The sequence below is a fragment of the Phyllostomus discolor genome, chromosome 1 (genome assembly GCF_004126475.2).
Source record: "Phyllostomus discolor isolate MPI-MPIP mPhyDis1 chromosome 1, mPhyDis1.pri.v3, whole genome shotgun sequence".
Classification (NCBI taxonomy): domain Eukaryota; kingdom Metazoa; phylum Chordata; class Mammalia; order Chiroptera; family Phyllostomidae; genus Phyllostomus; species Phyllostomus discolor.
The window spans coordinates 208,590,955-208,612,619 of NC_040903.2; the positions used below are offsets into that span (position 1 = coordinate 208,590,955).

General features: G+C 56.7%; 1 protein-coding gene across 8 annotated transcripts in view; it reads right to left on the reverse strand.

Moving 5' to 3' along the window:
• The window catches only part of TTC7B (tetratricopeptide repeat domain 7B), a 215,640-nt gene that overhangs the window by 35,532 nt on the left and 158,443 nt on the right, over nucleotides 1–21,665 (reverse strand). For 4 of the 8 annotated variants that reach the window (XM_036013158.1, XM_036013151.1, XM_036013146.1 and 1 more), the window contains 2 exons: nucleotides 20,203–20,367; nucleotides 8,401–8,541 (listed from right to left, as the gene is read on the reverse strand). In XM_036013158.1, the coding sequence (XP_035869051.1) occupies nucleotides 8,401–8,541; nucleotides 20,203–20,367 (306 nt within the window). Of the gene's footprint in view, nucleotides 1–8,400; nucleotides 8,542–17,333; nucleotides 17,385–20,202; nucleotides 20,368–21,665 lie in introns of all 8 variants that reach the window. The other 4 variants (XM_036013163.1, XM_036013167.1, XM_028507091.2 and 1 more) reach the window with 2 other exon arrangements.

Genomic DNA, 21,665 nt, shown 5'->3' on the forward strand with positions numbered 1-21,665 from the left:
CCAGTTCCGTCCCTCCTGGTCCCACTCACGGTCTCGCCTCCACACCGCTGCTTGAGCCGCTCCTTCTGCTCCACGCGCCTTTCCTGAACTGCCCTCTGTTGCAAACCCACCACTCCTCCCTCTGGGCTCTGCCCATCCCTGCCCGGCACCTGACTTCCCCAGATGCCCTGGGGTAAACCATCCCTCCAGCACCCTGGGTGCCCCGGGAAGTCCCGCTCCCAGGCTGCCTGCACTACGGCGACCTGTGTGTGTGTGTGTGTGTGTGTGCAGCTTGCCCACTGGATGCCACGGTCCCGGGGGGCCGGGGTCAAGTTGGTGCCACTTCTGCACGGTACAGAGGGCTTGCACAGCGGGCTTCTGAAATTGCTCTTTCAACCAACCTACAGACGTGATCTGAGGAGGCAGAGCTATGCCGAGAGTCTGAGGACTGCTTCTTCCTCGAGGTGAAGAGGTGCTCCCCACCAGGGGACTTCGCTGCTTGGTGGAGCGGTGGCTCCCGACGAGCACGCCTGGGGCTCGGGGTTGCACTGTGCAGAGAGGCGCTGGGCAGAGCGGGGCTGCATCCAGCCCGGGCGCCACTGGCAGGCTGTGTGTCTGGCACATGGCTGCGTCTGTTCCAGGAATGTGAGGAAGCTCTTTTCTTCTCACAAAGGTGCCATTGGCAGGCCAAGCCTGCTCCCTGGGGTCTCCATCTAGCCAGAGGAGACACCTTTTCTGAGACTCACACAAAGAAACAGTACATGTTTCTAAAGGGCTGAGCACAGTGTGGTTGCCATCACACCTGCCATTCCACCTGAGATCCGGCAGGTAGGGAGGAAGGGAAGACCGGTGTCCCGTCAGGTCCTCTACAGCCTTGCAGGTCAGGCCTATGGGTGAGCAGGCAGGCAGGCAGGGGGGAGCTCAGCCAGTGAAATCCCCGACCCCTCGAAACCATTTCCTTTACCCCAAATCCAGCTTCCCCTGAAGGGCAGTGACTTGTGCTTGGGAAACAAATCTTGGCCACTTGGTTCTGCGACAGTGACAGTGCCTGCCCAGTGGGGCAGAGGAGTCCCCAGGGGAACGCAGGTGCCCGCCAGGAGCGGCAGGCACCCTTTCTCATGTAAATGAGCATACGAGCCCAGGAGGAAAGGGGCCATGTGTGGTGAGGCGCCCTCCCAGCTCACCCTCCCAGCTCACCGAGGCCCCGGTGGAGGCCTTCCTTCCCATCAGCCCTCACCGGAACTGCCCTTTACTTTCCGGGAACTGGGGAAGGGAGGGGAGTTGGTGGTGGTTTTCATGCGACGGTCCTACCTGAGCTTCTCTGGGCCGGGCCCCGAGCTGGGGTCTGCAGTCCCCATGAGGAGCGCCGTGTAGGGCCTGTCCTCACTGAGGGCTTGGCCAAGTGCGCCTCCATCGGGGGGGGGCGGGGGCGGCTGCACAGCTGACATCCATTTCTGAGTCTGCGGATGGCTGTGTTGACCTGTGCAGCGTGGTCCCTTCGCCAGGGGCTCGGTGGGACGCCGAGACTAGCTCCTCCCCCCCTGGCTGCATTGCCACACACGCCACAAACCCGTCCCGTCACAGTCCCCAACAGCAGCCGCACACTGCATCCGACAAATGCTTTTGTCCCCACTGGACTCAGTTTCTCAATGGTGTCTCCTAACGGCCGTGTCCTACTTCAAAACAGTTATTTGAATAGGCGGTAAGGGCTTGCTACCCACGGGGCACTCATGGTGCACAGTTGTGCAACTGTCACAACCGTCCTCGCCTTGCAGAGCAGGGCGCCTGGCTCAGCGGGACCAGGAATAACCTGCCCAGATCACCTGCTGTGGACGCCACGCTGTGGGCCGAGATTCCACTGTCCCAGCCCCGAGCCCTTGCTGTCCACTGTAGCGCGGGCCCCTCTGTGTGCCCTTTGGCGGCCACCCCACTGCTGCCTCTTCTGGCCCCCCACACTGCCTAGCTGACCACTCCCTTCTGCTTCTTTGACCTTTCCTCACCCTCACAAGATTTTCAATGTTGGGGGGCGGGGGTGGGACTCAGGTCTCTGCTCCAGCCCTCTCCCTCCTCCACTGACGTTCTGTTCCTAGCCGTTCTCATCACCCCCCCACCCCCAGCTTTCACCCCTGCCCCCGCATTTCTGTTTCCAGCCCACATCTGAAGGACAGGCTTGAACATCCAGCACCTGCTTGATACTGTCGCTTGCATGCGCTCGGGCACCTGACACGTCCAAGTTCAAACAGGACTCAGCTTCGCTTCCCTGCTGACCCCAAATGTCAGCTATTCACCCAGGCTTCCCACTGCAAAACAATGGAGCCACCGGTCACCCACGGACCAACGGGAGCCCCAGACGCAGCGTGGGGGGGGGGGATCCTTTTCTTTCCCCGCCCCCAGATCTGACCCTGAACAAGTCCTATCAGCTCCGCACAGCGCCTCCCAGCATCCTCATCCCTCTACCCGCACCGGCTCCGCGCCACCCCCGGCCGCTGTCCCCTCTCCCGGGGGCCGTGGGCCGATGCTGCCAGCTGCCCTGCTGCCCCCACCTCACTGCTTCCACTCGTTCTCTGCACTGAAGGGGAGGGGCCTTCAAAAACCGCCCTCTTATCCTTTCCCGCTCCTGCTGGGAGGCCCTCCACAGCTTGTCAATGCTTTTAGGATTAAGTTAGGAGACTGGGCAAGACCCTGCCTCACCTGGGGCCGCTGCCATTCCCTGCCACTCGGAGCTCGGGTGGCCCGCAGGCCTGGCAGGTGCTGTTCTGGGGCCCCCCCACCGTCTTGACCGAGTGCTCACTGGCCTGCGGGTCTCTGCTCCCGGTGCCCGGGCCCTCGCTGGCCCCCTCGGGGGGGGAGGACCTCTGTTAGCAGCCCTCACAGGCGCCCCACTCTGCCCCTCACAGCACCGGGCACAATGGGAACGGCGTCTCCCGCCCCCGCTCTGCCTAGAATCTGTACGCTGTGTGGGACGTCATCTGTCTCCATGACCGTCGCACCCCAGAGCGTAGCTCCGATGTGACAAAAACAGATGCTCGAGGACACGGTGCCCCAGAGCTGAGTGCCACCCCAGGTGAGAGCTGGGATTCTGGGCCCACACTGGGTAGTCTGGGCTCGGGCCTCTCTGCCGCTGGTAGCCCTGCAACCTTAGGCAAATGGCAGCTGTGCCTCAGTTTCTCCATCTGTAGAATGGGACAATCAGGGTATTCATGCCCCATATGGCTCTCATGAGGGCTGAATGAGTTAAGACATATGAAGCTCATGGAATGATGTCTGATGCACGCGCTGTCCTTGATAAACGTCATGCCTGCAAGTTGCAGACCATTAACTACGACCCACCCCCGGGAAGAGGAAGAGGTAGGTCTGGGGGGTAGCTGACTGATCAAGGATGACACAGCATCAGGCAGGCATGGCCCCCCCGGGGGACCGAGTACGCCCTCCCGCAGGCACTCCCTGTGCGGTGACGACACCCCACCTGTATGGGAGCTGTCATGTCACCAGGGGGGCAGCCCACAGGGTCATCCCTCTACCCTGCTGGTGTGGCCTCCTGGTGGCAGGGAGGAGCCTGGGAGGGGGAGGGGGAAGGGGACAGGCCAGGGCCCAGGAATCTGTGAGAGTATCCCAGCTTTAAATTCCCAGCAGAAATCAGAAAATCTGATCTTGCACATCTAAGAATAGCCGTTGGTTTCGACTGTGAGAGGTGCCGAATGAAAGCTATAATTATTAGTAAGTAACAGGCAGAAATTAACCACCTACTGCAGAGTCATTTTTAGCTGCCATCCCGATGTGGAAATTGAAAGACGGGCACCAAGAGGTGGCTGGGCTGGGGACAGGCCCTGGTCCCACTCTGAGTCGAAGGCACGGCGCTCCAGCGGCAGCACGAGGCTGGCATGCTGGAGGAGGAGTTGGGCGGAGAGGCATCTGGAGGTGTAACAAACATGAGACGCTCTGAACGGCCTCCTGTCTCTCTGGCCTCCGGACTCTCGCCGCCAGGGCTCCAGCTGCTGTCTAGCCTGGGGTTTCCCTTGTGCAAAACGCAGGGAAGAACCCCCTGACCTTCTCTGTAAGACGGTGAACGTACAAATTGCACTGGAAGAGACTTGGAACTTTCAGGAAAAGAGACCACAGGATAGGCAGTTGCTTTCTAAGTACCATATAAGGCCCAGAGATCACAAGGAAAAGATCGACAGATGTGTTTTTTAAAAACTGGCCAAAAAAAAGGACGAAAAACTGAAACAAAATTGAAATGGAGAGATGTGGTCTGGCACATATCACAAACACAAGCAATTTTCTATGACATGTAATAAATGCTTACACGTCAAAAGCTTAGTGTCTAAGATACATGGAGAGGCGTCTCAAACAGACCACTGAAATTCTATTTTCACCTATTAGGTCGGCGAAGACCCGGAAGGCTGAGGATTCCTTGTGTCAGCAAGGATGAGAGGAAGTGAGTGATCACACGCTATGGGCTGGAATGTGAACTGGTTCAATGCTATAGAAAGTGACCCAACTCTATTTTCCAAAATTACAGAGTCCACACCATTTGATCCACCATTCCCGTTCCTGGGAATTTGTCTTAGAGATGCAGAACACCGTCTGGTGCATTGTCTGTAACGGCAAAACGCTGGAGATGGTCTCAGTGTGAATTGAGGGGGTCCTGGTGAAGCTACGGTCCATTCGCACGATGGCTCTGCCCTCCAGGGCTGTTGAAAAGGGTGAGTCGGCCTCCCGTGCTGACGAGCAGGGGCCCCCAAGTGCGCAGCATCTCTGGAAGGCGCGCACACTGCTGGGAGTGGGTGCCCGTGGTTGGCGGGGACGGGCTCGGGATAGGAGGGAGCCTTCCCACTCTGTGTCTTCTGTGCCTCTTCAGTGGTGTGCCGTGTGCATTCATTATTTATTCAAAAATCATTGAATACATAGGTGCCAAAATCATTGGTTACGTAGGTGCAAACAGACCAGGGGAAAAACACGCACAACCCATGTGGATCTGCCACCAGGGATTCCAGTGAAGAGTCTGAGGTTTTGGGGTCCGAGGGGTCCAGGACAGGAGGACGAGGTGATGAGGGAAGAGGGTGCAGAGGGTGCCCAGGCTGTGGGTCCCACTACACAGGAAGGGAAGGACCCTGCACTAAGCATCCCTGTCCACCTGGGTCTGTGCTCCCCTCCATTGGCCTCCGGCCCGTCCCCTCCCAGAGCGGATGAAGGGTCAGGTGTCCTATTCGTGACGTCTTTGCCACTCAGATAGACATGCACGCGGCCCAGGGCACCTCTCACACGATCGGGCAGAAACCTGAGGGCATCTCAGAGCGACCTGCCTGTGAGCCTCAAACCTGGGGCGAGGCCGCGGCTCCTCCCCTCACGGGTTTCCCCTGCGCTCACCGGAGAAACTGCCACGAGAGGACAGACCCACAGACACCACAGGAGCACCCTGGCCTTGGGGGTGAGCCCCTGATCGAACCAGTTTCCTCGAAGCCTCGCAAACCTTACAGAATCGGGCGGACCTGCTGGGGCTGATAATGGACGCAGGTGATACCTGGTTCCCATCAGTTAGTTGTCAAGAAAACGGGTCACTTTTAGTTCCCTGCTCAGAGCAGTAGAGCTCAGACTGCGTGTGCGAAAACGTCACCCCTCAGTGGGGGCTGTTCTGTGAATTCCTTTGGAATTGACCTCTTCAAAGACTACGCGACCACATGATAGGATTCCAATTCTTGACTCTAACGAAGTCACTGCTTGGAGCCCACACGGCACAAACCCTACAAAGATTCTAACCCACTCCATCCGCCCAGGTCACATGTAGTGCTCACTGTATGTACGCACATCAGCACTAAGCATGCTGTGCCCGGGGTAAGGCGGGTCCGGCCTCTGTCTTCCACAAGTGCAACATCACCGACACGCAGGATGGTAAACGAGCCACGAGAGCTGTACTGTCCTACGGACTATGGCAGCAACAAACGGATGTTACACGATTCACATAAAAGTTCAAGGACAGCTTCAAACTGTTTCTCAGTGTCCCAATAAGCAGCTGCAGTTTCCTGCCCAGAGCCCCAGCCAGCTGCGCCGTGCCATGCCACGCCACGCCACGCCACGCCAGGAGGGACAGAGCCTGGGCACCTGAGTGAGTGAGGGCGGTGTGGCCCAGGGCGGAGCGGTCCCGTCCACCGGCGTTTCCGAGAACTGAGCGAGGGAAGCGGTGCCTGTGAGGTCGAGAGCGCTCCTTCCAGCCTCGAGGCCTCACCTTCAGCTCTTCCGGTTCTTCCCCGTCGGCCCTTCAGACCTGGACTTCGTGGCCCACGGGAAGGACAACCTGGGCCCCCCACTGGCCCTACAGGTCCGGCCGGTCTCTCCTGGCCCGACACTAGCCTGTCCTCCTTTCTTCCCTGTTTCCTGCCATCTCAGCTCATGACGGCTGCTGAAGTCAGGGCAGGCGCCTGTTCGGTGTGTGGGGGGTGGTCCTTCCTGTAGGACAGCGGCGGAGGGGGGCCTCGCTGTGCTCACTGCCCAACAGCCCCCCTCCTGGGGCCGCGAGAGAGCCCAGCGCTGGCCGGCGCCGCGCGGGAGGAGCAGTCGGCACACTCGTGAATCATCCCTCGCTTGTGTCTCTGCTCGGAAGGATGTAATTTTTTAATTTACGGCCACTGTTATGACTCAGTTAAAGGTGCCCACACCGCAGCGGCTGGCTGAGCTCGCCTGTGCAACACGCCAGAGCCAGGTAGACCCGACTGCACTTTCCTGTGCCAGCATCCGCCAGCGGCGCCACACACGGACGGACATCGTGCAATTAGCCCTGCAGGAAAGGCATCAACGGGGGGACCCCTGGCAGAAAAGGCATAAAAAAAGGCATAAAAGGGGGGATAATGAGCACTTTCCCAGCCAAACCTGGGCTCTTACCATACGCCCTGAAAGGCAAGCCTCGGAAGGCCCTGGTAGCATCTTGCAGATTGAGGGATGAACCATGAGGAACGGAAGTTACCTTTTATGTAAAAATATAAGTGAATCAATAGCCATCATTTGTGTGGAGTCTCTGTAGAATGGGATTCTGGTTGCTAAAACTGCCTGCATGCTGGATTTGTTTTTGGGATTTCCAAGTACTGCTTTTTCCAAAAGAGGCCACGTGAAACTCAGGTGTAGCTTTGTACCTGCTTCCTGGGCCAGTTTCCTCTTTAGCAGGTGCGGCACCAGCCCCCATCCCTGTGGGTCACCAGGAGTGCCACCAGAGTGGGGGAGCAGGGGCCTCAGAAACACTGCCCTTCTCCAGCTTTAAGACCCCCGTGTCATCAATAGGCCCGGCCCCTCGCCCAGGCTCTCCAAGAATGCACTGCCAGGATGCGCCAGGCACTGTGCTCATCAGCCCTAGGACACAGGCGCCATTAACCCCACTGTACAGATGAGGAAACTGAGGCTGAGAGGAAGCCATCAACTCAAGTCTATATAGCTGCTGAGTCACAGAGCTGGGGCTTCCCTCCAAGTCTGCAGGACGTCCAGGCTTCCTGGTCTGGGCCACCACGCTGAGCTGTCTCCCGCAGAGAAAGTCTGGGGCGCAGCTCTCCGGCCCCTGCTGCACCCTAAGCCCCGCACTCCGTACAGCAAGCTCCCTGCGACGACGCTCAGAGCCCAGTGTGGAAGGTCTTTCCTGGACGCCTGCCGTGTGCCCGGCTCTGGGGCAGGGTACGGACGTGGGGGCGGGGTGGGAGCCACTGAGTGACCCGGGGGTCCTGCAAAGATGTGCAGCTGTTCCCCCTTATGTGCACTTTTACTTTCCATGGTTTCAGTTCCCACGATCAGCGGTTGCACAAAAATATTAGATGAGAAGTCCCAACAACGAGCAATGTATAAGCTTTAAATCGTACATCACCCTGGGCGCCATGATGACAGCTCGCACCGCCCTGCTCCGTCCCACTGAGGACAAGAGTCACCCTTTGTCTAGTGTGCCCGCCCTCTACGCAGGACACGCCCATTCATCGCTCAGTAGCCACCTTGGTTATCGGACAGACCGCTGCTGTATCGAGTGCTTGTGCTCAAGCCGCCCTGATAGTTTACTCAGCAACAGCCCCAAGTGCAGCGGTGACGCCGGCAGCCCCGATCCGCCAAGGGGAGTTGTAAAGTGCTTCCGTTTCATTATCAGTTATGGTTGCTAATCTCTCACTGTGCCCAGTAACACTGTGCTCAGAGTTACAAATGAAACTCTATCACAGGTGAGTCCAAAAGGTAAAAACACGGTGCATGGAGGGCTCGACAAGTCTTAGGCATCTCCTGGGGTCTGGGAACACATCCCCCATGGCTCAGGGGTGGGGAGAGCCGCATGCGCATTTCGGGGTGACTGCAACAGCTTTGGTCTCTCCAGAGGAGGGGCTGTGGGCTAGAGAGGCGTGTGCCCGCGGCTGGCTGTGGGTGGGGTGGGGTGGGGGGCCCGGCCCGGGGGCGGGGCAGTACCTGCGTGGAGCCAGATCTGTGCCAGCGTCATCCAGGGGTGCAGCGGGCCCTGCTTGGGGGCGCTGCTCTGCAGCGACGAGGCCACCTCTGACAGCGCCTGCTCCACGCGGGAGGCCGCCACCGACGTGGCATGGATGGAGCCTGTGAGAGGTTTTCGAGAAGACGGGCATCAGACGTGAAAGGGCGGGCCCAACCGACCTCCCGCCCACCCCTCCCACACACAGACAGGAGTTCCAGACGCACACACAGCCCCTGCCCCACGATGTGTCTGACGGTTCCGAGTTTCACTGCCCGAGAAGAGACACAACCACGACAGCCGGAACCTCACTTTCAGTCCCGTGCTTCAGCGGATCCCTGAGTCAACAACCAGAGCTCATGCTAAGCCCCGGAAGCTCAGTCTGTACGCCGTGAGGGCTGGGGCAGGGAGGGGGGCTACGGCTAGGACACAGCTGCGTGCGACACACCCGGTAAGCATGGCGTAAACGAGGTCTACACAGTGCCTTACAGAGCGCCCCTGTGAGGGCCTAACCCCGGCAACGATGGGGGCGGAGGGGGGCCCTGCACCCGACTCCTGGGGTAGCCTTTGGAGTAGATGGGGGCCATTCCCAGACACACCTAGCGACTTCCCACGTCATCCCCCGGCCGCCAGGAGGTGGGCAACAGCCCTAGATTTGAACCCGTATTCTAGAACATGGCTTGGCTGTAGAGAGAGCACCTTCTGCCCCGCGTCTGAGCAGACAGCTACTACTGAGGCTACTTGTTAGGGCAGTGGAGGGCAGGCCGTATCGCAAGGATGCCTGGGGCTCAGAGGCTGAGCCTGCCTGGCTCTCGAGTGGACCCTGCTGCCCTGACAGGTGAGGAGGGGAGAGCGGGCACCAAGGATCTGGTTCGAGGACTTCCATTCAGACGCCAAGTGAGTCCGAGGACTCCTTCCTCCCGTGCTGACCTTCCAGAGGCCCTGGCGCCCCGGGACCTCCTCAAGCAGGGGCTCGGTCCGCCTCTCTCCAGCGTTCCCTCTGCATGGTACAGTTTCAGAGGTCAGAGCGGGAGTCCCAGTTGTTTCCAGTGGAAAGCTTCTGATGTCTATCTTCACTAGCAACATTCGTGATCTATAACTCACCACGAAATTCAATGGGAAGATGAACATTGCTAGTGGTGGCTGCCAACTCGTCGTGTTTCAAACAGGGATAATCCACGAGACAGATGCTGACGGCTCAGGGGAGTCGAGTCGGTGGTACGGAGTCGTGCGCATGGAAATACTCTCTGTGGGGCTCTGCGGTGTGCATGCTTGACTCACTTTCGGAGCGTGCGCAGGGAGAGGCTGGCCTCCCGTGCTGCGTTCTGGCTCCCCCGGCAGGAAGGGAACATGGATTTCTCTACAGACACTCACACCCTTGGGTGGGCGTCTGGTGCAGGGTCCCGGGAGGCGGATGGAAACCCGACAGGCAATCTGCCTTCTGTGGGTCGTCATCGGCACCCAGACGGTGCCCACAAGGACTGGCCACCAGTGGGCACTTGGACAGGGCCACATGCCCAGGGAGACGTCTGGTCCCGACGAAACCCTCCACGGGCACAGAGGGCCCGTGCCAGGTTGTCCTTGACATTGGGTCCTGTCACACATGTCTGCCCTCGGGAGTATCCCCGGGCTCCAGACGTCAGGGATCCTTTCGGCACGGGCCACATGTCTCAGTGGACATCTGGGAAGGGACAGACGTCCTGCAAGGGAACGAGGTGGAGGGCAGTACCCAGGAAAGGGCCGCTGAGTCCGCCCCCGTGCATGCTGCCCCACGAGGAGGAGGAGGATGCCGAGGCCCGGGGAATCTCAACGGCAACTTTGACTGACATGCTATTTGTCTGTTCTCGGGTCTTATTTTGTTTTTAACTTTTTTAGGGAAAAACAGTACTTTAACTTTGATAACAAGGACTTGCTGTGATTTCCCTGAGACTTTTAGCAGCAACTGTCAGTGGAACAGAGGAGGTCGTGGCTGCTCTGTCCTGACCCCGCAGGGCTGGCTTCCCTTCTCATGGGCCGTCCTGAACAGGTGGTTCTCAGCCATGGCTTCACCTGGAAATGACCTGGGGGGGGAAGGTGCAAATGTCATGATGCCACAGATGCACCCCAGACCAACCGACTCACTGGCCCTAGGGGTGGGGCCAGGCGTGTGCTCGTCAGCTGCCCGTGGGGTTCTGAGGGGCAGCTGAGGCCGAGGCCCACCGCCCTGGGGGCACAGCAGGTGGGTGCTGCCACCGTTTGGCCAAGAAAAGCTCGAAGGCAGAGGCTACATGCGCCAGCCAGCCCGGGTCCTACCGCCTCGCTGTGGCTCGGCAGTCCGGGGACCAGCTTCCTTAGGCTTCCTGGCCTCACAGTCCCTTAGACTCTGCAATGTCGCTGTGACCCCCGGAGGGAGTCTGTGGGCACGAGCTCTGTCTGTGGGTATCTACCACCTCAGAAACCAAACCGAGAAGTGTGCAAAGTCGTTCGCCATGGGTTCATTTCAAAATAACAACGAACGACTGTTCTGAAAAAATTCTGCAAGTTTTCCGCCAGGTCCTGTGGCTCCTTTGCTGCAAGAATTGAATGACTTCTGGAGGGGGCTACTTTTGCTTTTTGGATGCACTGTTTTGGTTTGGGTTTTTTTGGTCCACAAATGAACTAATCAGAAGTTTTGCCAAAATTCCTTCCTTTGTGGTATCTGTATACAATTAAGTCCATGAACTGTCCTCATGAAAATACGGCTGATTCACTGTGAACAAAGTCTGGGAGGTGATGATGATGATGATGATAATGACGGCGGTGGCCATGGCAGTTATCTGTTGTAGAGAATATTCTGTGTTTCAGCCATCGTGATGAGCACTCTGTATATATTGTCTCGCTCTTTCAACAGTTCCTTGCGGCAAAACTGAGACGGAATGAGGTCACATAACTTCCCCCACGTTACACAGACGACAGAGCACAGAACCAGGGCTCAAACGCCAGTCTGATCCAGGGCTAGCCTTTACATCCAGCTCTGACGGCCACTCCCCCAGGAAGGCTGCCGTGAGCCCTCTGTCTCTTCTCCCGTCACTGTCCTGTGCGCAGCTGGGCCCCGTGGGCAGGTCCCACTGTCTTACATTCCAGTTGATGCGACCGTCTCTCCCGCTGGACTGGGCGCGGCTCCGGAAGACAGGACCCTGCCTTCCATTCGGCGCTCTCAGGGGCTAGCCGCGCCAGGCCCACGGTAGGCGCTTGCGGAATGAGTGGGTGGATGCAGCTCATTCCGAGCAGACATGCCACTGGGCGCAATTTCAAAGAGTGGCCCCCTCTTTCGGATGCTCTGCTCTCCTTCCCCAGTAAGGGCTCCGAGGCCAGACCTTCCCCGTCTCAAAGGGCTTCTCAGTGTGGCTGTCATCACGCCCAGCAACCAGGGCTGGAAACGACAGTGGTGCACAGAGGAAACCGTGCCCCTCCCTGAGTGACCACCCCCCCGTCTCACTACCCCATTGAAATACGGAGCATAACTGAGCTTCACCAGAAATAATTTTTTCCTTCCTGGCCAATCCCTCCGTCTGCACGGGGCACAAAGGCAGCCATCGGGCCTGGGCGACATTCTAACGCTCTGAGCCAGGGGTGGGTATCAGGGCATTCGGATGCTTATTAATAATGGCAGGGGATTAACCATAATGGTAACACTCTTTAATAGTTAACATCTGCTATTCCTGGCAGTGACACAATACATCGAATTCTTCCACTGGATTAGAATCTGGAGGGGAGAAAAAAAGGGCTTAACATCGGTTATGAATCTGAATGGATACACCTGATTAAAAACCATCAAAATATAATCAAAATAACCGGTGTCTCGCTATCTCGTAGGACTGAAACGGTCCACGTCAGAACAGACGGTGAACCTTGATTTACGTGCGTGAACAAGGAGAAGGGCCGGTCTAACCTACGTGTCTCTAGAGCAGCCCTCGTCTTCCTCACCGGAGCGGAAGTGTCCCACAGCGCCCTCGGGGGCGAAGAGGATTATTCCCCCAGGGCAGTGCCCAGGTCCAGGCCTGAAGGAGGCATGGGGGGGGGGGGGGAGAGCACAGGACGTGCCCCTAAATGGAAACCCGAGCCTGGAGAAACGAGCTTCCTAGTAAGCGGGTCTGACGGGGACCGTGACCCTTGGGCTGGGCAGCTGCTGTGCACCGGCAAGTCCCTCAGTGACAGGGCCCAGGGGCTCCGGCGCCACGGGCACCGAGCGCTGGTCAGGCAGGGACGGCGTGCCCCAGTCCTGGCCCAGGTTCCGTGACCTACTTGCCCGAATGGTCCCGGGGCCACGAGAGGCCACGCGGCCAAGGAGATCTGTATTCCTTCAAGCCCACTGCTTTTCCTTCCCTCGCCCAGACAGACGCCCAAGAGGAAATGTCATCTCCGACACCTGCCGCAGGGGCAGAGTGCCACTCAAAGAGCTGCTCTGACCGCTACATCCAGGGCGCTCATCCGGGCTCCCTGAGGACCATCGTGTGTGGGGGTGGGGGTCGGGGAGGCAAGGCGCGGCCCCAGGAACTGCGCCAAGAGGACCAGACACCAAGGCCGCTGACCTCCGGGAGCTGCGAGGCGAGCTCTGAACGCCGCCCGAGGATGCCTGACCCGCGCTCCTATCGGATGCTGGAGCCTGCTGAGAAACCCTGTCACGAGTGGGACGGCGGGAGCCGTCAGCGCCAGTTGCCTTTGTGGCGGAAGCCTGTGCACGAATCCCATTCTCCGAAGCACACTGCATCTGTGGTGCATCTTGCACAGACCTGGAGTGTGGCAGACCCACACGGGCCGCATCCGCTGTTCAAGTCCGCTGCTAACGGGGTCTCGGAGGCAGTCGTTTTGTTCCGCCACAGGCATAATACGTCGAGTGGCTTGGTCATGTTCGCCGCCCCTGGATCCTCACCAGCGGGGTCACCGAACACACGGCCTGGATTTACAGTCCAGCTGTCCCCTGGGCCGTCTGTCGTGGGGGGGTGCCAGGAAGGGGCTGCTGCCTGCAGGACGGCCGCCTCCCCGCTCTCCTCCTGGCTTTCGCAGCGTGTGGACGGTGAGCCAGATCTCGGACGAATCCCTGCCCGCCTAGTGACTGGCAAGCGTCACGGCCCGGACACAAGGGACAACCGTTACGTCGCGTGCAGATGAGTCCTCCGCCGAAGGCGCCTTGGCAGACACGCCTCCCACGTGTGCTCAGGGTTCTGGCTGCTCTTTGCTTCCCGGCCCCAGAACACTGACTCAGGAGCCTCCTGTGCAGGAACACGGGACCGTGACGGAGCACGTGGCCCCGCCCCAAGTCCCCTCTCTGCCCCTCCCCCGCATGCCTCCCCTCCCCGCCTGACGCCCCAGCAGCAACCTGCCCTCCCGCGTCTGCTCCGTGGAGAATCGGAGCTGCCCCAGTAAGGGGCGTGCTCGCGGATCTCTCTGTTTGTTTCCCCTCGGTCCTGGAGTGATTCATCGTTCTCTGTCGAGAGAGTCTATTCAGCTTCCAGTTCTTAGAAGCTGTGTCCCTAACCCGTTAAAATACGAAGGAGACAAGGCAGCAATTCACCCCTTCAAGGCCCTGACTACCAAGGAGCAATCTGGATGACTAAGCATTCTGCGGGAGAGCTGTGCTGAAACCGTTTCTTTCTCAGCAGGAAAAGAATCTGTTTCCCCAGACGAGACCGGGTTGTGCAGCACGCGGGTCTGCTGCTGCAGACTGCTGGCCGCCCCGCGAGCCTCTCACACCTGCCGACCGACTGCACCTGAGCACCGACAGCCAGGGCGTCCTCGGGGCTGAGGGGGCGGGGCCGAGGAGCTAGTGATGATTATCTCTTACTTTTTGCAGGGGGAGGACGGAGAGAGAGTCCCCGCCCGCTTCAACCCTCAAATTAGGCGCATTTTCTCTGGAGCCCTTTTTTAGGAAAACATCAAACACGTTGGCCCCTCGCCACACCCTGTGGGCGTCAGGACAATGTCCACCTTTGCTGGAGGGAGGGAGTCCTGTCTGCCCGAGGAGGTGGATTTGGGGCGGTGGCCTCCTCGAACCGCACTGCCACGGACCCCCCCCTTCCACATTTCTAATTCCAAAGGCTGCCACCTCCCCTTCCTGGTAGCGTGACCACTAACGTGAGGGGACACGGGGCTGGGGCCGCTTTATGGGCAACTGCCTGGTCCCGCCCAGTTCCCACGGGCAGTGAGGCCTCCCACCGCGGTCGCTCTGATTGGGACCCTTGGTCACGCTAGCAGACAATTCCTTTTTTCACGGAGGGTGACAGAGATTAAGACAGCCAAGTAAGCCGTGACCACCCGACCCACTGACCCCAGACGACACAATTTCCCAACGACTTGAACAGAATCGCCAACACACTGTGAACCTGACAACACGTGTCTTCCCCTGAAAGGGAAGGTTCCTCCCGGGGAAAGCTCCAGGGAAGGGTCACACCGAGGCAGGGAGAGGCTGGGGCACGCGGTCACCAGAGGCATGCGGGGGTGGCCCGGCAGGCTGCCGGCGGTGCTAGCAGGGCCAGGCGGTCACACGGAAGCGTGGAGGGACGCCGCTCACGTGCAAGCAAGGAGGATGCCAGCTGCCTGGGAGCTGTGCCCTGGCCCTGGGCGGGAGACAGTACCTGCCGGGGGACCACACTGGGTGGACACCCCATCTCCTGCGAACCCTCCCCGGGCATTGCCTGTTCACGAGGCTGGGTCTCTGGACTGAAGTGCCCTCCCTCCCGCCTGGGAAAGGCTGTGTTTGTCTCTGAAGGCAGGCAGCCCTCCTAGTCTGGGCAATATCCTAATTCCTAGACACATGCTCCTCAACTCCTGTCTGAGAGCCATTTGCTGTTGACTTGTCCATCTCCCGAAATTCCACTCAATCTTGTTTAAGGAAAGGCACCGCCGAACTAATGGAGGAGACGCTAGTTAGACTAGCAAGGAAAGGTTTATACATGGATGGTTAGGGCTGAACTTCTAACAGGGCCACGCCTCGGATGCAGCGCCGTCGGCCGCAGGGCAAGCTTTTCATACAGAGGTTTTTAAAAAGCTGCTTCGTTCTATCAGGGAGAGGCCAGGGTGCAACACGCCGCCTGACTGGTTACTTCCTGATCGTACTACTCGTTTTTGGAGTGTTAGAAAATGCAAAGTCAATAAGAAAACGGTAGCCAGGAAGGAAAGAGAACAGTCGAGTTCTCTTTCTCTACCTTGAGTTTATTTCTCAACCTCGTTTCGGTTGAGAGGCGTGCTTTGTCTCTGGCCTGTTTATTCTCTCCTCCTGGTTACGCATCTCTGAAGGGAGCAGCAGGCTCGCCAGGACCGGGGAGACGAAAAACTGAGCACTGAGCCAGGCGGTCTCGATTTTAGCAGGCGTTTGGGGAGGAGCATCAAACGTCAGCACACATTTTTCTCAAACTGGCGACCACGGGGGCCCAGGAGTTGGGGGCTCGAGGGTCTGGAGTTCTAAGGAGCGACGGGCGGGGGCAGCGTGGACAGAGCCCTGGGCAGCCGCCCTCTGGGAGCCACCCCTACCTGGGCTGCGGCTCGGGGAGAGGGGCACCTGGCTGAGGCTGGAATCAGGCCCGGCTGCTGGCACACCACGGAGTTCTGGGTGCTGGGGGTGGGGGGGCGGGGCTAGCCAACCTCCCTCTTTACAAAAGAGGGAGCTAAGGCCACGGAGTGGGCCGGAGTGGGGGGCTGAATGCGGCGCCTGGGTCCCCCGGGCAGAGCTGGCTCTCAGACCCAGGGTTCCTGGCCTTGGGGAGACGGAGCTGGGGCTGCTCCCACGGGAAGTAGAAAGGACAAGGCCCTCGTATGAACCTGTCAGCCCTCAGAAACAAGCAGGAGCCCGCTGTAACTAATGAGGGCTGCGCGGGGACTTCAGCGTAGCCTCGCTTTCTAAGAACCACACTGTTTCAGTGGACCCCAGCGGCCTGGGGTCCGGGGTCCCCAGGGAAAGGGTCCCTAGGGGCCCAGGGTCCCTAGGGAAAGGACCCGGGCAGTGAAACCTGCCCCGCCCCGCCCCGCCCCGCCCCGCCCTGCAGAACCCTCATGTGAGGGCAACACCAAACATGTGTTTTCCATCACGGGCTTCAGGTCGAGCTGGATTTCAGGGAAAAAAATCACCTCCCTGAGGGCGTATTTGCCACAAGCAGGATTCGCTTTCCTAAGATCGGAAACAAGGAGGAAGTCAGCTGGGGAGGCTGGGCCACAGCTGAGGGCGCCTTCAAGTTTTTTAAACTGTGGGACTTCTCAGAGCCTTTCCCGCGCTCACGCCAACGGTGAGTCTCCAAGGACATCTGACCAGGGAGACTCAGTGGTCTGAGACACAGCCTTTGGGAGACGCTGTGATTCACTAAGGCCTTGAAAGAACACCGCCCAAAACGCCAGTCCTATACACCCGGGGAATGGCTGAGTCTCCTTTACATGTTGGTAGATGTAGCTTAAGTTTTACGATGTCTATTTAGCTTACTTTGGGAAAATTAATGATTAGAGTTGCTTTTCTAAAAATGGTCAAACTGCAAAGGAATTTCGAGATTCAACTGGTTCCCTGTACCCCAGTTTTGCAGATGGCCTGCCCTGGGGGCACCGGGTGTCTCACACTTCCCAGTGACACCAGGGCAGGGGTGGGGGTGGGGCGGGGGGCGGAGCTGCTGACCCACCTACCCACCCACACCCTCACTTGGGCGTTTCTCCTGCAGTGCCTTCCTCTGTAGTCCCCCCCAGACAAGTACTGCCTCCTTGGCAGGGAGATCCCAGCAGCAGCGGGGGAAGCATTGGGATGGCAGGCGGGGCGGGGGGGGGGGGCGGGGGGCGGGCCCGGGGGGCGGGGTGGGCAAGCGGGCAGCGGCCGAACGTCCACACCATCTCAGCAACCAGCAACCGCAACACGCATGCCGTGACGGAGGGAAGCGTGATTCTGAGACCCTCCGAAAGGTTAATAGATCGGTAAACTACTTACTAACTGAAAAAAGGGAGGGGAAACCATGAAAGTATACTTCTGGAGAGGTGCCTTGGAACAACAAATCAAACCGAAAATTAAAACCAAGAAACAAAACATTTGGAAAATCAAAAATTATGGCTAAAGAAGCAAACAGAGCTCTAATAACCTTCCAACTGTAAGTCTGGCTGTCGGGATCAGATTTCAGTTCAAGGATGACACATATTTTCCCACTGACAATTTTTTTTTTTAAGCCAAAGAAAGGCCAACGGGGCATTCCCCTCTACAGTCCAGTGCTCACCCAGCGCACGAAAGCTGGCCGGGCCGTGTAATCTGTTTTGTTTCCAGGGCAGGAAATTCCAAAGGGAAGGGGAAAAATAATCAAACAAGCAGCTTTCAGACCTTTCCACACATTAACCCTGATTGCGACTGCAAGGGTCTGTAGGGTTTGGCTAGTCCTCCTCCCTGTGGAGTGGAAGGATTGGAGGGAGAGATTCATAAAGTCCAGGTCGGGGCTGTCTGTCCTGATGAACCGACTCGGGATTCAAATTCGTAACGATTTTAATCGGGAAATCCTACACGTGTCACTAACGTGTGGCGTGTTTCCTCCTTCTCTGACCAAACACTGTATCTGAGGGGGTAGAGAAGACCTGGGTGTTCCAGTCTTTGAAGAGACACCTGGTTCCTGGCCAGCTGCTCCCCAGGGATGGAAGGTGACTCACAGCCTCATAAACAATGAGCACCTGCGCCTGTCCGGGACGCACACAGTAAGCAGAAAGCCCAGCAGTGCTCATGGCCCTAATATCTTACTCATCAATCAACACGAAGGTGCCTCGCTGGACGAGACACGGCCTCCATCGGACAGGTTCAGAGGAACGCAGGGGCCTGGGGTGCAGTGTGATGAACGCAGGCGGGGTGGGGAGGTCGGTGGGTTTGTTGCGTGAACGAGTGAAGGGGTGGGGAGGCAGTGGGAGCGTTATTAATGTATTCTAGAGCAGGAAGATCCCATTTTATGGCCAAAAAACTGGGCAAAAGTCAATGTAAAAAAACAATTTTTATGGAAAAACTGAACTTGGCATTTGCCCCAAAGCATTGTTTTAAGGGGAAAAAATCTATTTTAAGAAACAGATTAAACACAACATACATAGCCCTGGCCGGGTGGCTCGGTTGGCCGGAGCATTGTCCCCGTGCACCAAAAGGCTGCAGGTTTGATTCCTGGTCAAGGGCACATACCTAGGTTGAGGGTTCGATCCCTGGCATGGGAGGCAACTGATTGATACTTCTCCCTCACATTGATCTCTCTCTCTCTCTCTCTCCTTTCCTCTCCCTCTAAAATCAGTAAACATATCCTTGGGTGAGGATTAAAAAAAAAAAACATAGACACCTTAAGCATTAGCTTCGTCTTCCACTTCATAAACCTGAGACTGCCGCCAAAGCCAGTTCTGACACCTAGCTCGCAGACAAGCAGGGTCGGACAGTGCCTTGGTCCGGAAGACTGATCTCAGGTGCGAGTCTCGTTTCTGCCCCGCCTGCGCGTGTGCGTACCGCGCAGGTTAGCCATGGAAAGATGAGCACGCTGGAGGAGGGGTTCTTCCTGGCAGTGGTTGCCCTTAGGAGCTTTTCGTTCACCCTACAACTGAGCATTTGGAGCAAAGATAAGCCCTCACAAATCATGGATACAGAGATTAAATGTTCTGGCACTGCTGGTAACACGAGCATTAAATAAATGAGTCACAGACAACAAGGGTGGACGCTGCTGGTGAGATCCATGTGAGGTCCTGTTTAAGGACTTTATCAGCCAGTATTTCATCTTAGTAAAGGCATTTTTTTTTCATTGCCAGGTTTCTGGACACCCCGAAACAGACTTTCAAATGTTTGCATTATTGAGACGCAAAATTAGATGAAAACATGGTTCGATGCTTCTTCAGTTTCATGACATACACCCTACATTTTCCTTCTTTGCACGTGGGAAATAGTGCATAGACTTGGTTTTCAAGATGCAGTGCATGACCCGCAGGCATGGGGGCCACGGGGTGTTTTGTAAATGCAGACTCCTGGGCCCCGCCTCAGGCCTGCAGAGACCGAAACTCTGGGGTGGGGCCCAGGGGGTCTGCCCTGCAGCTTTCAAAGCTCTTAGTGTGATTTTAATGCACAGTAAAGTTCCAGAATCACACGGTTAAGGGGCATACACGAGCATTATCTTTAGAGAACGGGCCGGACTATGGCATACTTGTTGAATTAACTTCTAAACTGAAAATCAGAAATATTTAGGATACATTATTTGCTAGTTGTTCTATTTTGCCTTCTTATTTTTTATCTTATTTATTAAATATTTTATTTATTTATTTTTAGAGAAAGGGGAAGGGAGGGAGGAAGAGAGGAAGAGGGAGAGAAACATCAGTGTGTGGTTGCCTCTCGTGTGTGTGCTACCGGGGACCTGACCTGCAACCCAGGCATGTGCCCTGACTGGGAACCGAACCAGCAGCCCTTTGGTTCGCAGGCCAGCACTCAATCCACTGAGCCACACCAACCAGGGCTAAGTTGCCTCTTTAAAAAAAAATAATAGAACTTGAATGCATTTATATCAACTCCAGGAAGGCACGGAAGTACCTGAGAGCTAGAAACAACATTCTAGAAAAGCTTTATATATTCTGCTTAAAACAGGTTCCCTTTGCTTTTCAGAGAGGAGGCTGGGACTTGGGCACCAGTATCTCTTCCTGCCCTGAACAGCTTTTGGATTTTCCAATTGGCAGGATTTTTTTTCCCTCGGATAAATTTGATGGGGTTTCCTATCCAGCTTATCAGTTAGGAAGATTATCAGAGAATGGAACGCCAGCAGGCAAACGAAGCAGATCGAACGAAAAACGGAAAAGCCATAAACCGTGTTTACACAGAGAGGGCTCCTGGCGGGGGCCGGGGTCACTGAATGAGCGCGCGGCGGGGGGCCACACAAAGGTGTCGGGTTTGGGATGAGGATGGAGATGAGAAGATACAAACAGGTGGAGAGGAGATTCGGTTCTTGAAAGAGAACAGGAGGAGGAGGAGGAATCTGACACTAAAAAGGTGAAAGAGAAAAAAAAAGGATAAAAGCAAAAAAAAAAACTTTAGAAACACAAAAGAAAAATAAGCTAGCTTTTAATATACTCACATAAGCTGCAAAGAAAATGAGGTCATGTAATGCACAATCATTCCTCCACTTGACAAGAGGATACAAGTGTTTTTTTAAAGAAAACAAATTTGCTGTTTCCCCACGAGTTACTTAATTCTTCTGCGATGACAGCATGGAGTAAAAATAACGCAGCTTTACCTGGGCACAGACCCAGCAGGGCTGCCCACTGGAAAGAACACATCTTTAACCTACAACACCCGGGGCGTTCTGGAGGAAGCTATCTGCTTTTTAGCTGGAAAGTGTCAGAACTTGACTGTTTTTCGATGTGTTTGTTCTGAGAAGCACTTACATACAGTTCGTTTGTATTTTCCTGGATGCAGACACACTGTGTGCAATGACAGGTCCCAGTGTCACGGGGCATGAAGGGCTGGGCTGTCTAAGCCGGCCCGAGGCTGGTGGTGCCAGCCGGGCACCTGGGAAGGGAGCTAGGGCCGCACCTTCCTGTCTTACGGCTGGAGAGAGCCACCGTGATGGGGAGACCGCTGCAGCGACACTGGGAGTTTTCCTAGACGCGATGAACCGGGCTTTCAAGGTAACAGGATTATTTTGTGTCGGGCAGGTGTCTGGCCACATCTACCAGTGATTAAAGAAAAATCCCCTGACTCTGCATCCTTAGAGGCCAGAGGACAAAAAAAAATTTTTTTTCATCCTCTATTTAAAGAGCTACCAACTTATTCCCCCCCCCCAAAAAAGGCAGTGATCCATAGCTTCAGAGTTGCGACTGTCACCCATTGGATTCCTCCTTTTCAATGGCTGGGACCATTCAGTGACAGGTTTGGGGGGAGGGGAGCTGGGGTGATATTAGAAGGCAAATCATGGTCTTTGAGGGGGGGCTTTTTCAGCTGGCCACACCCACTCCATAAAACCACCGTCCAGGCGATTAGCCGTGGCAGACCGGGCCTGTCCATGCTCCCAGACGCGGCTCCCCTGACCTGCACGTGGATGGCTTCAGAGGCAGAAACTGTGCGCTAACTCAGGAACCACTTCCAAAGTCAAGGACACTGAGCCTGCACCTTACAGTGACCCAGAGGTAGAATAATGGCATTGTGGTTATATTTTGTAAAGGTTCTAATCTGTAGGACATTTATACTGAAATTTGAACAGGTGAAATTTGAACAGGTGAAATTTTAACAGCTGGAATTTGCTTTAAAATACTCTACAAAAACTAAGTGGAGACAGAAGAG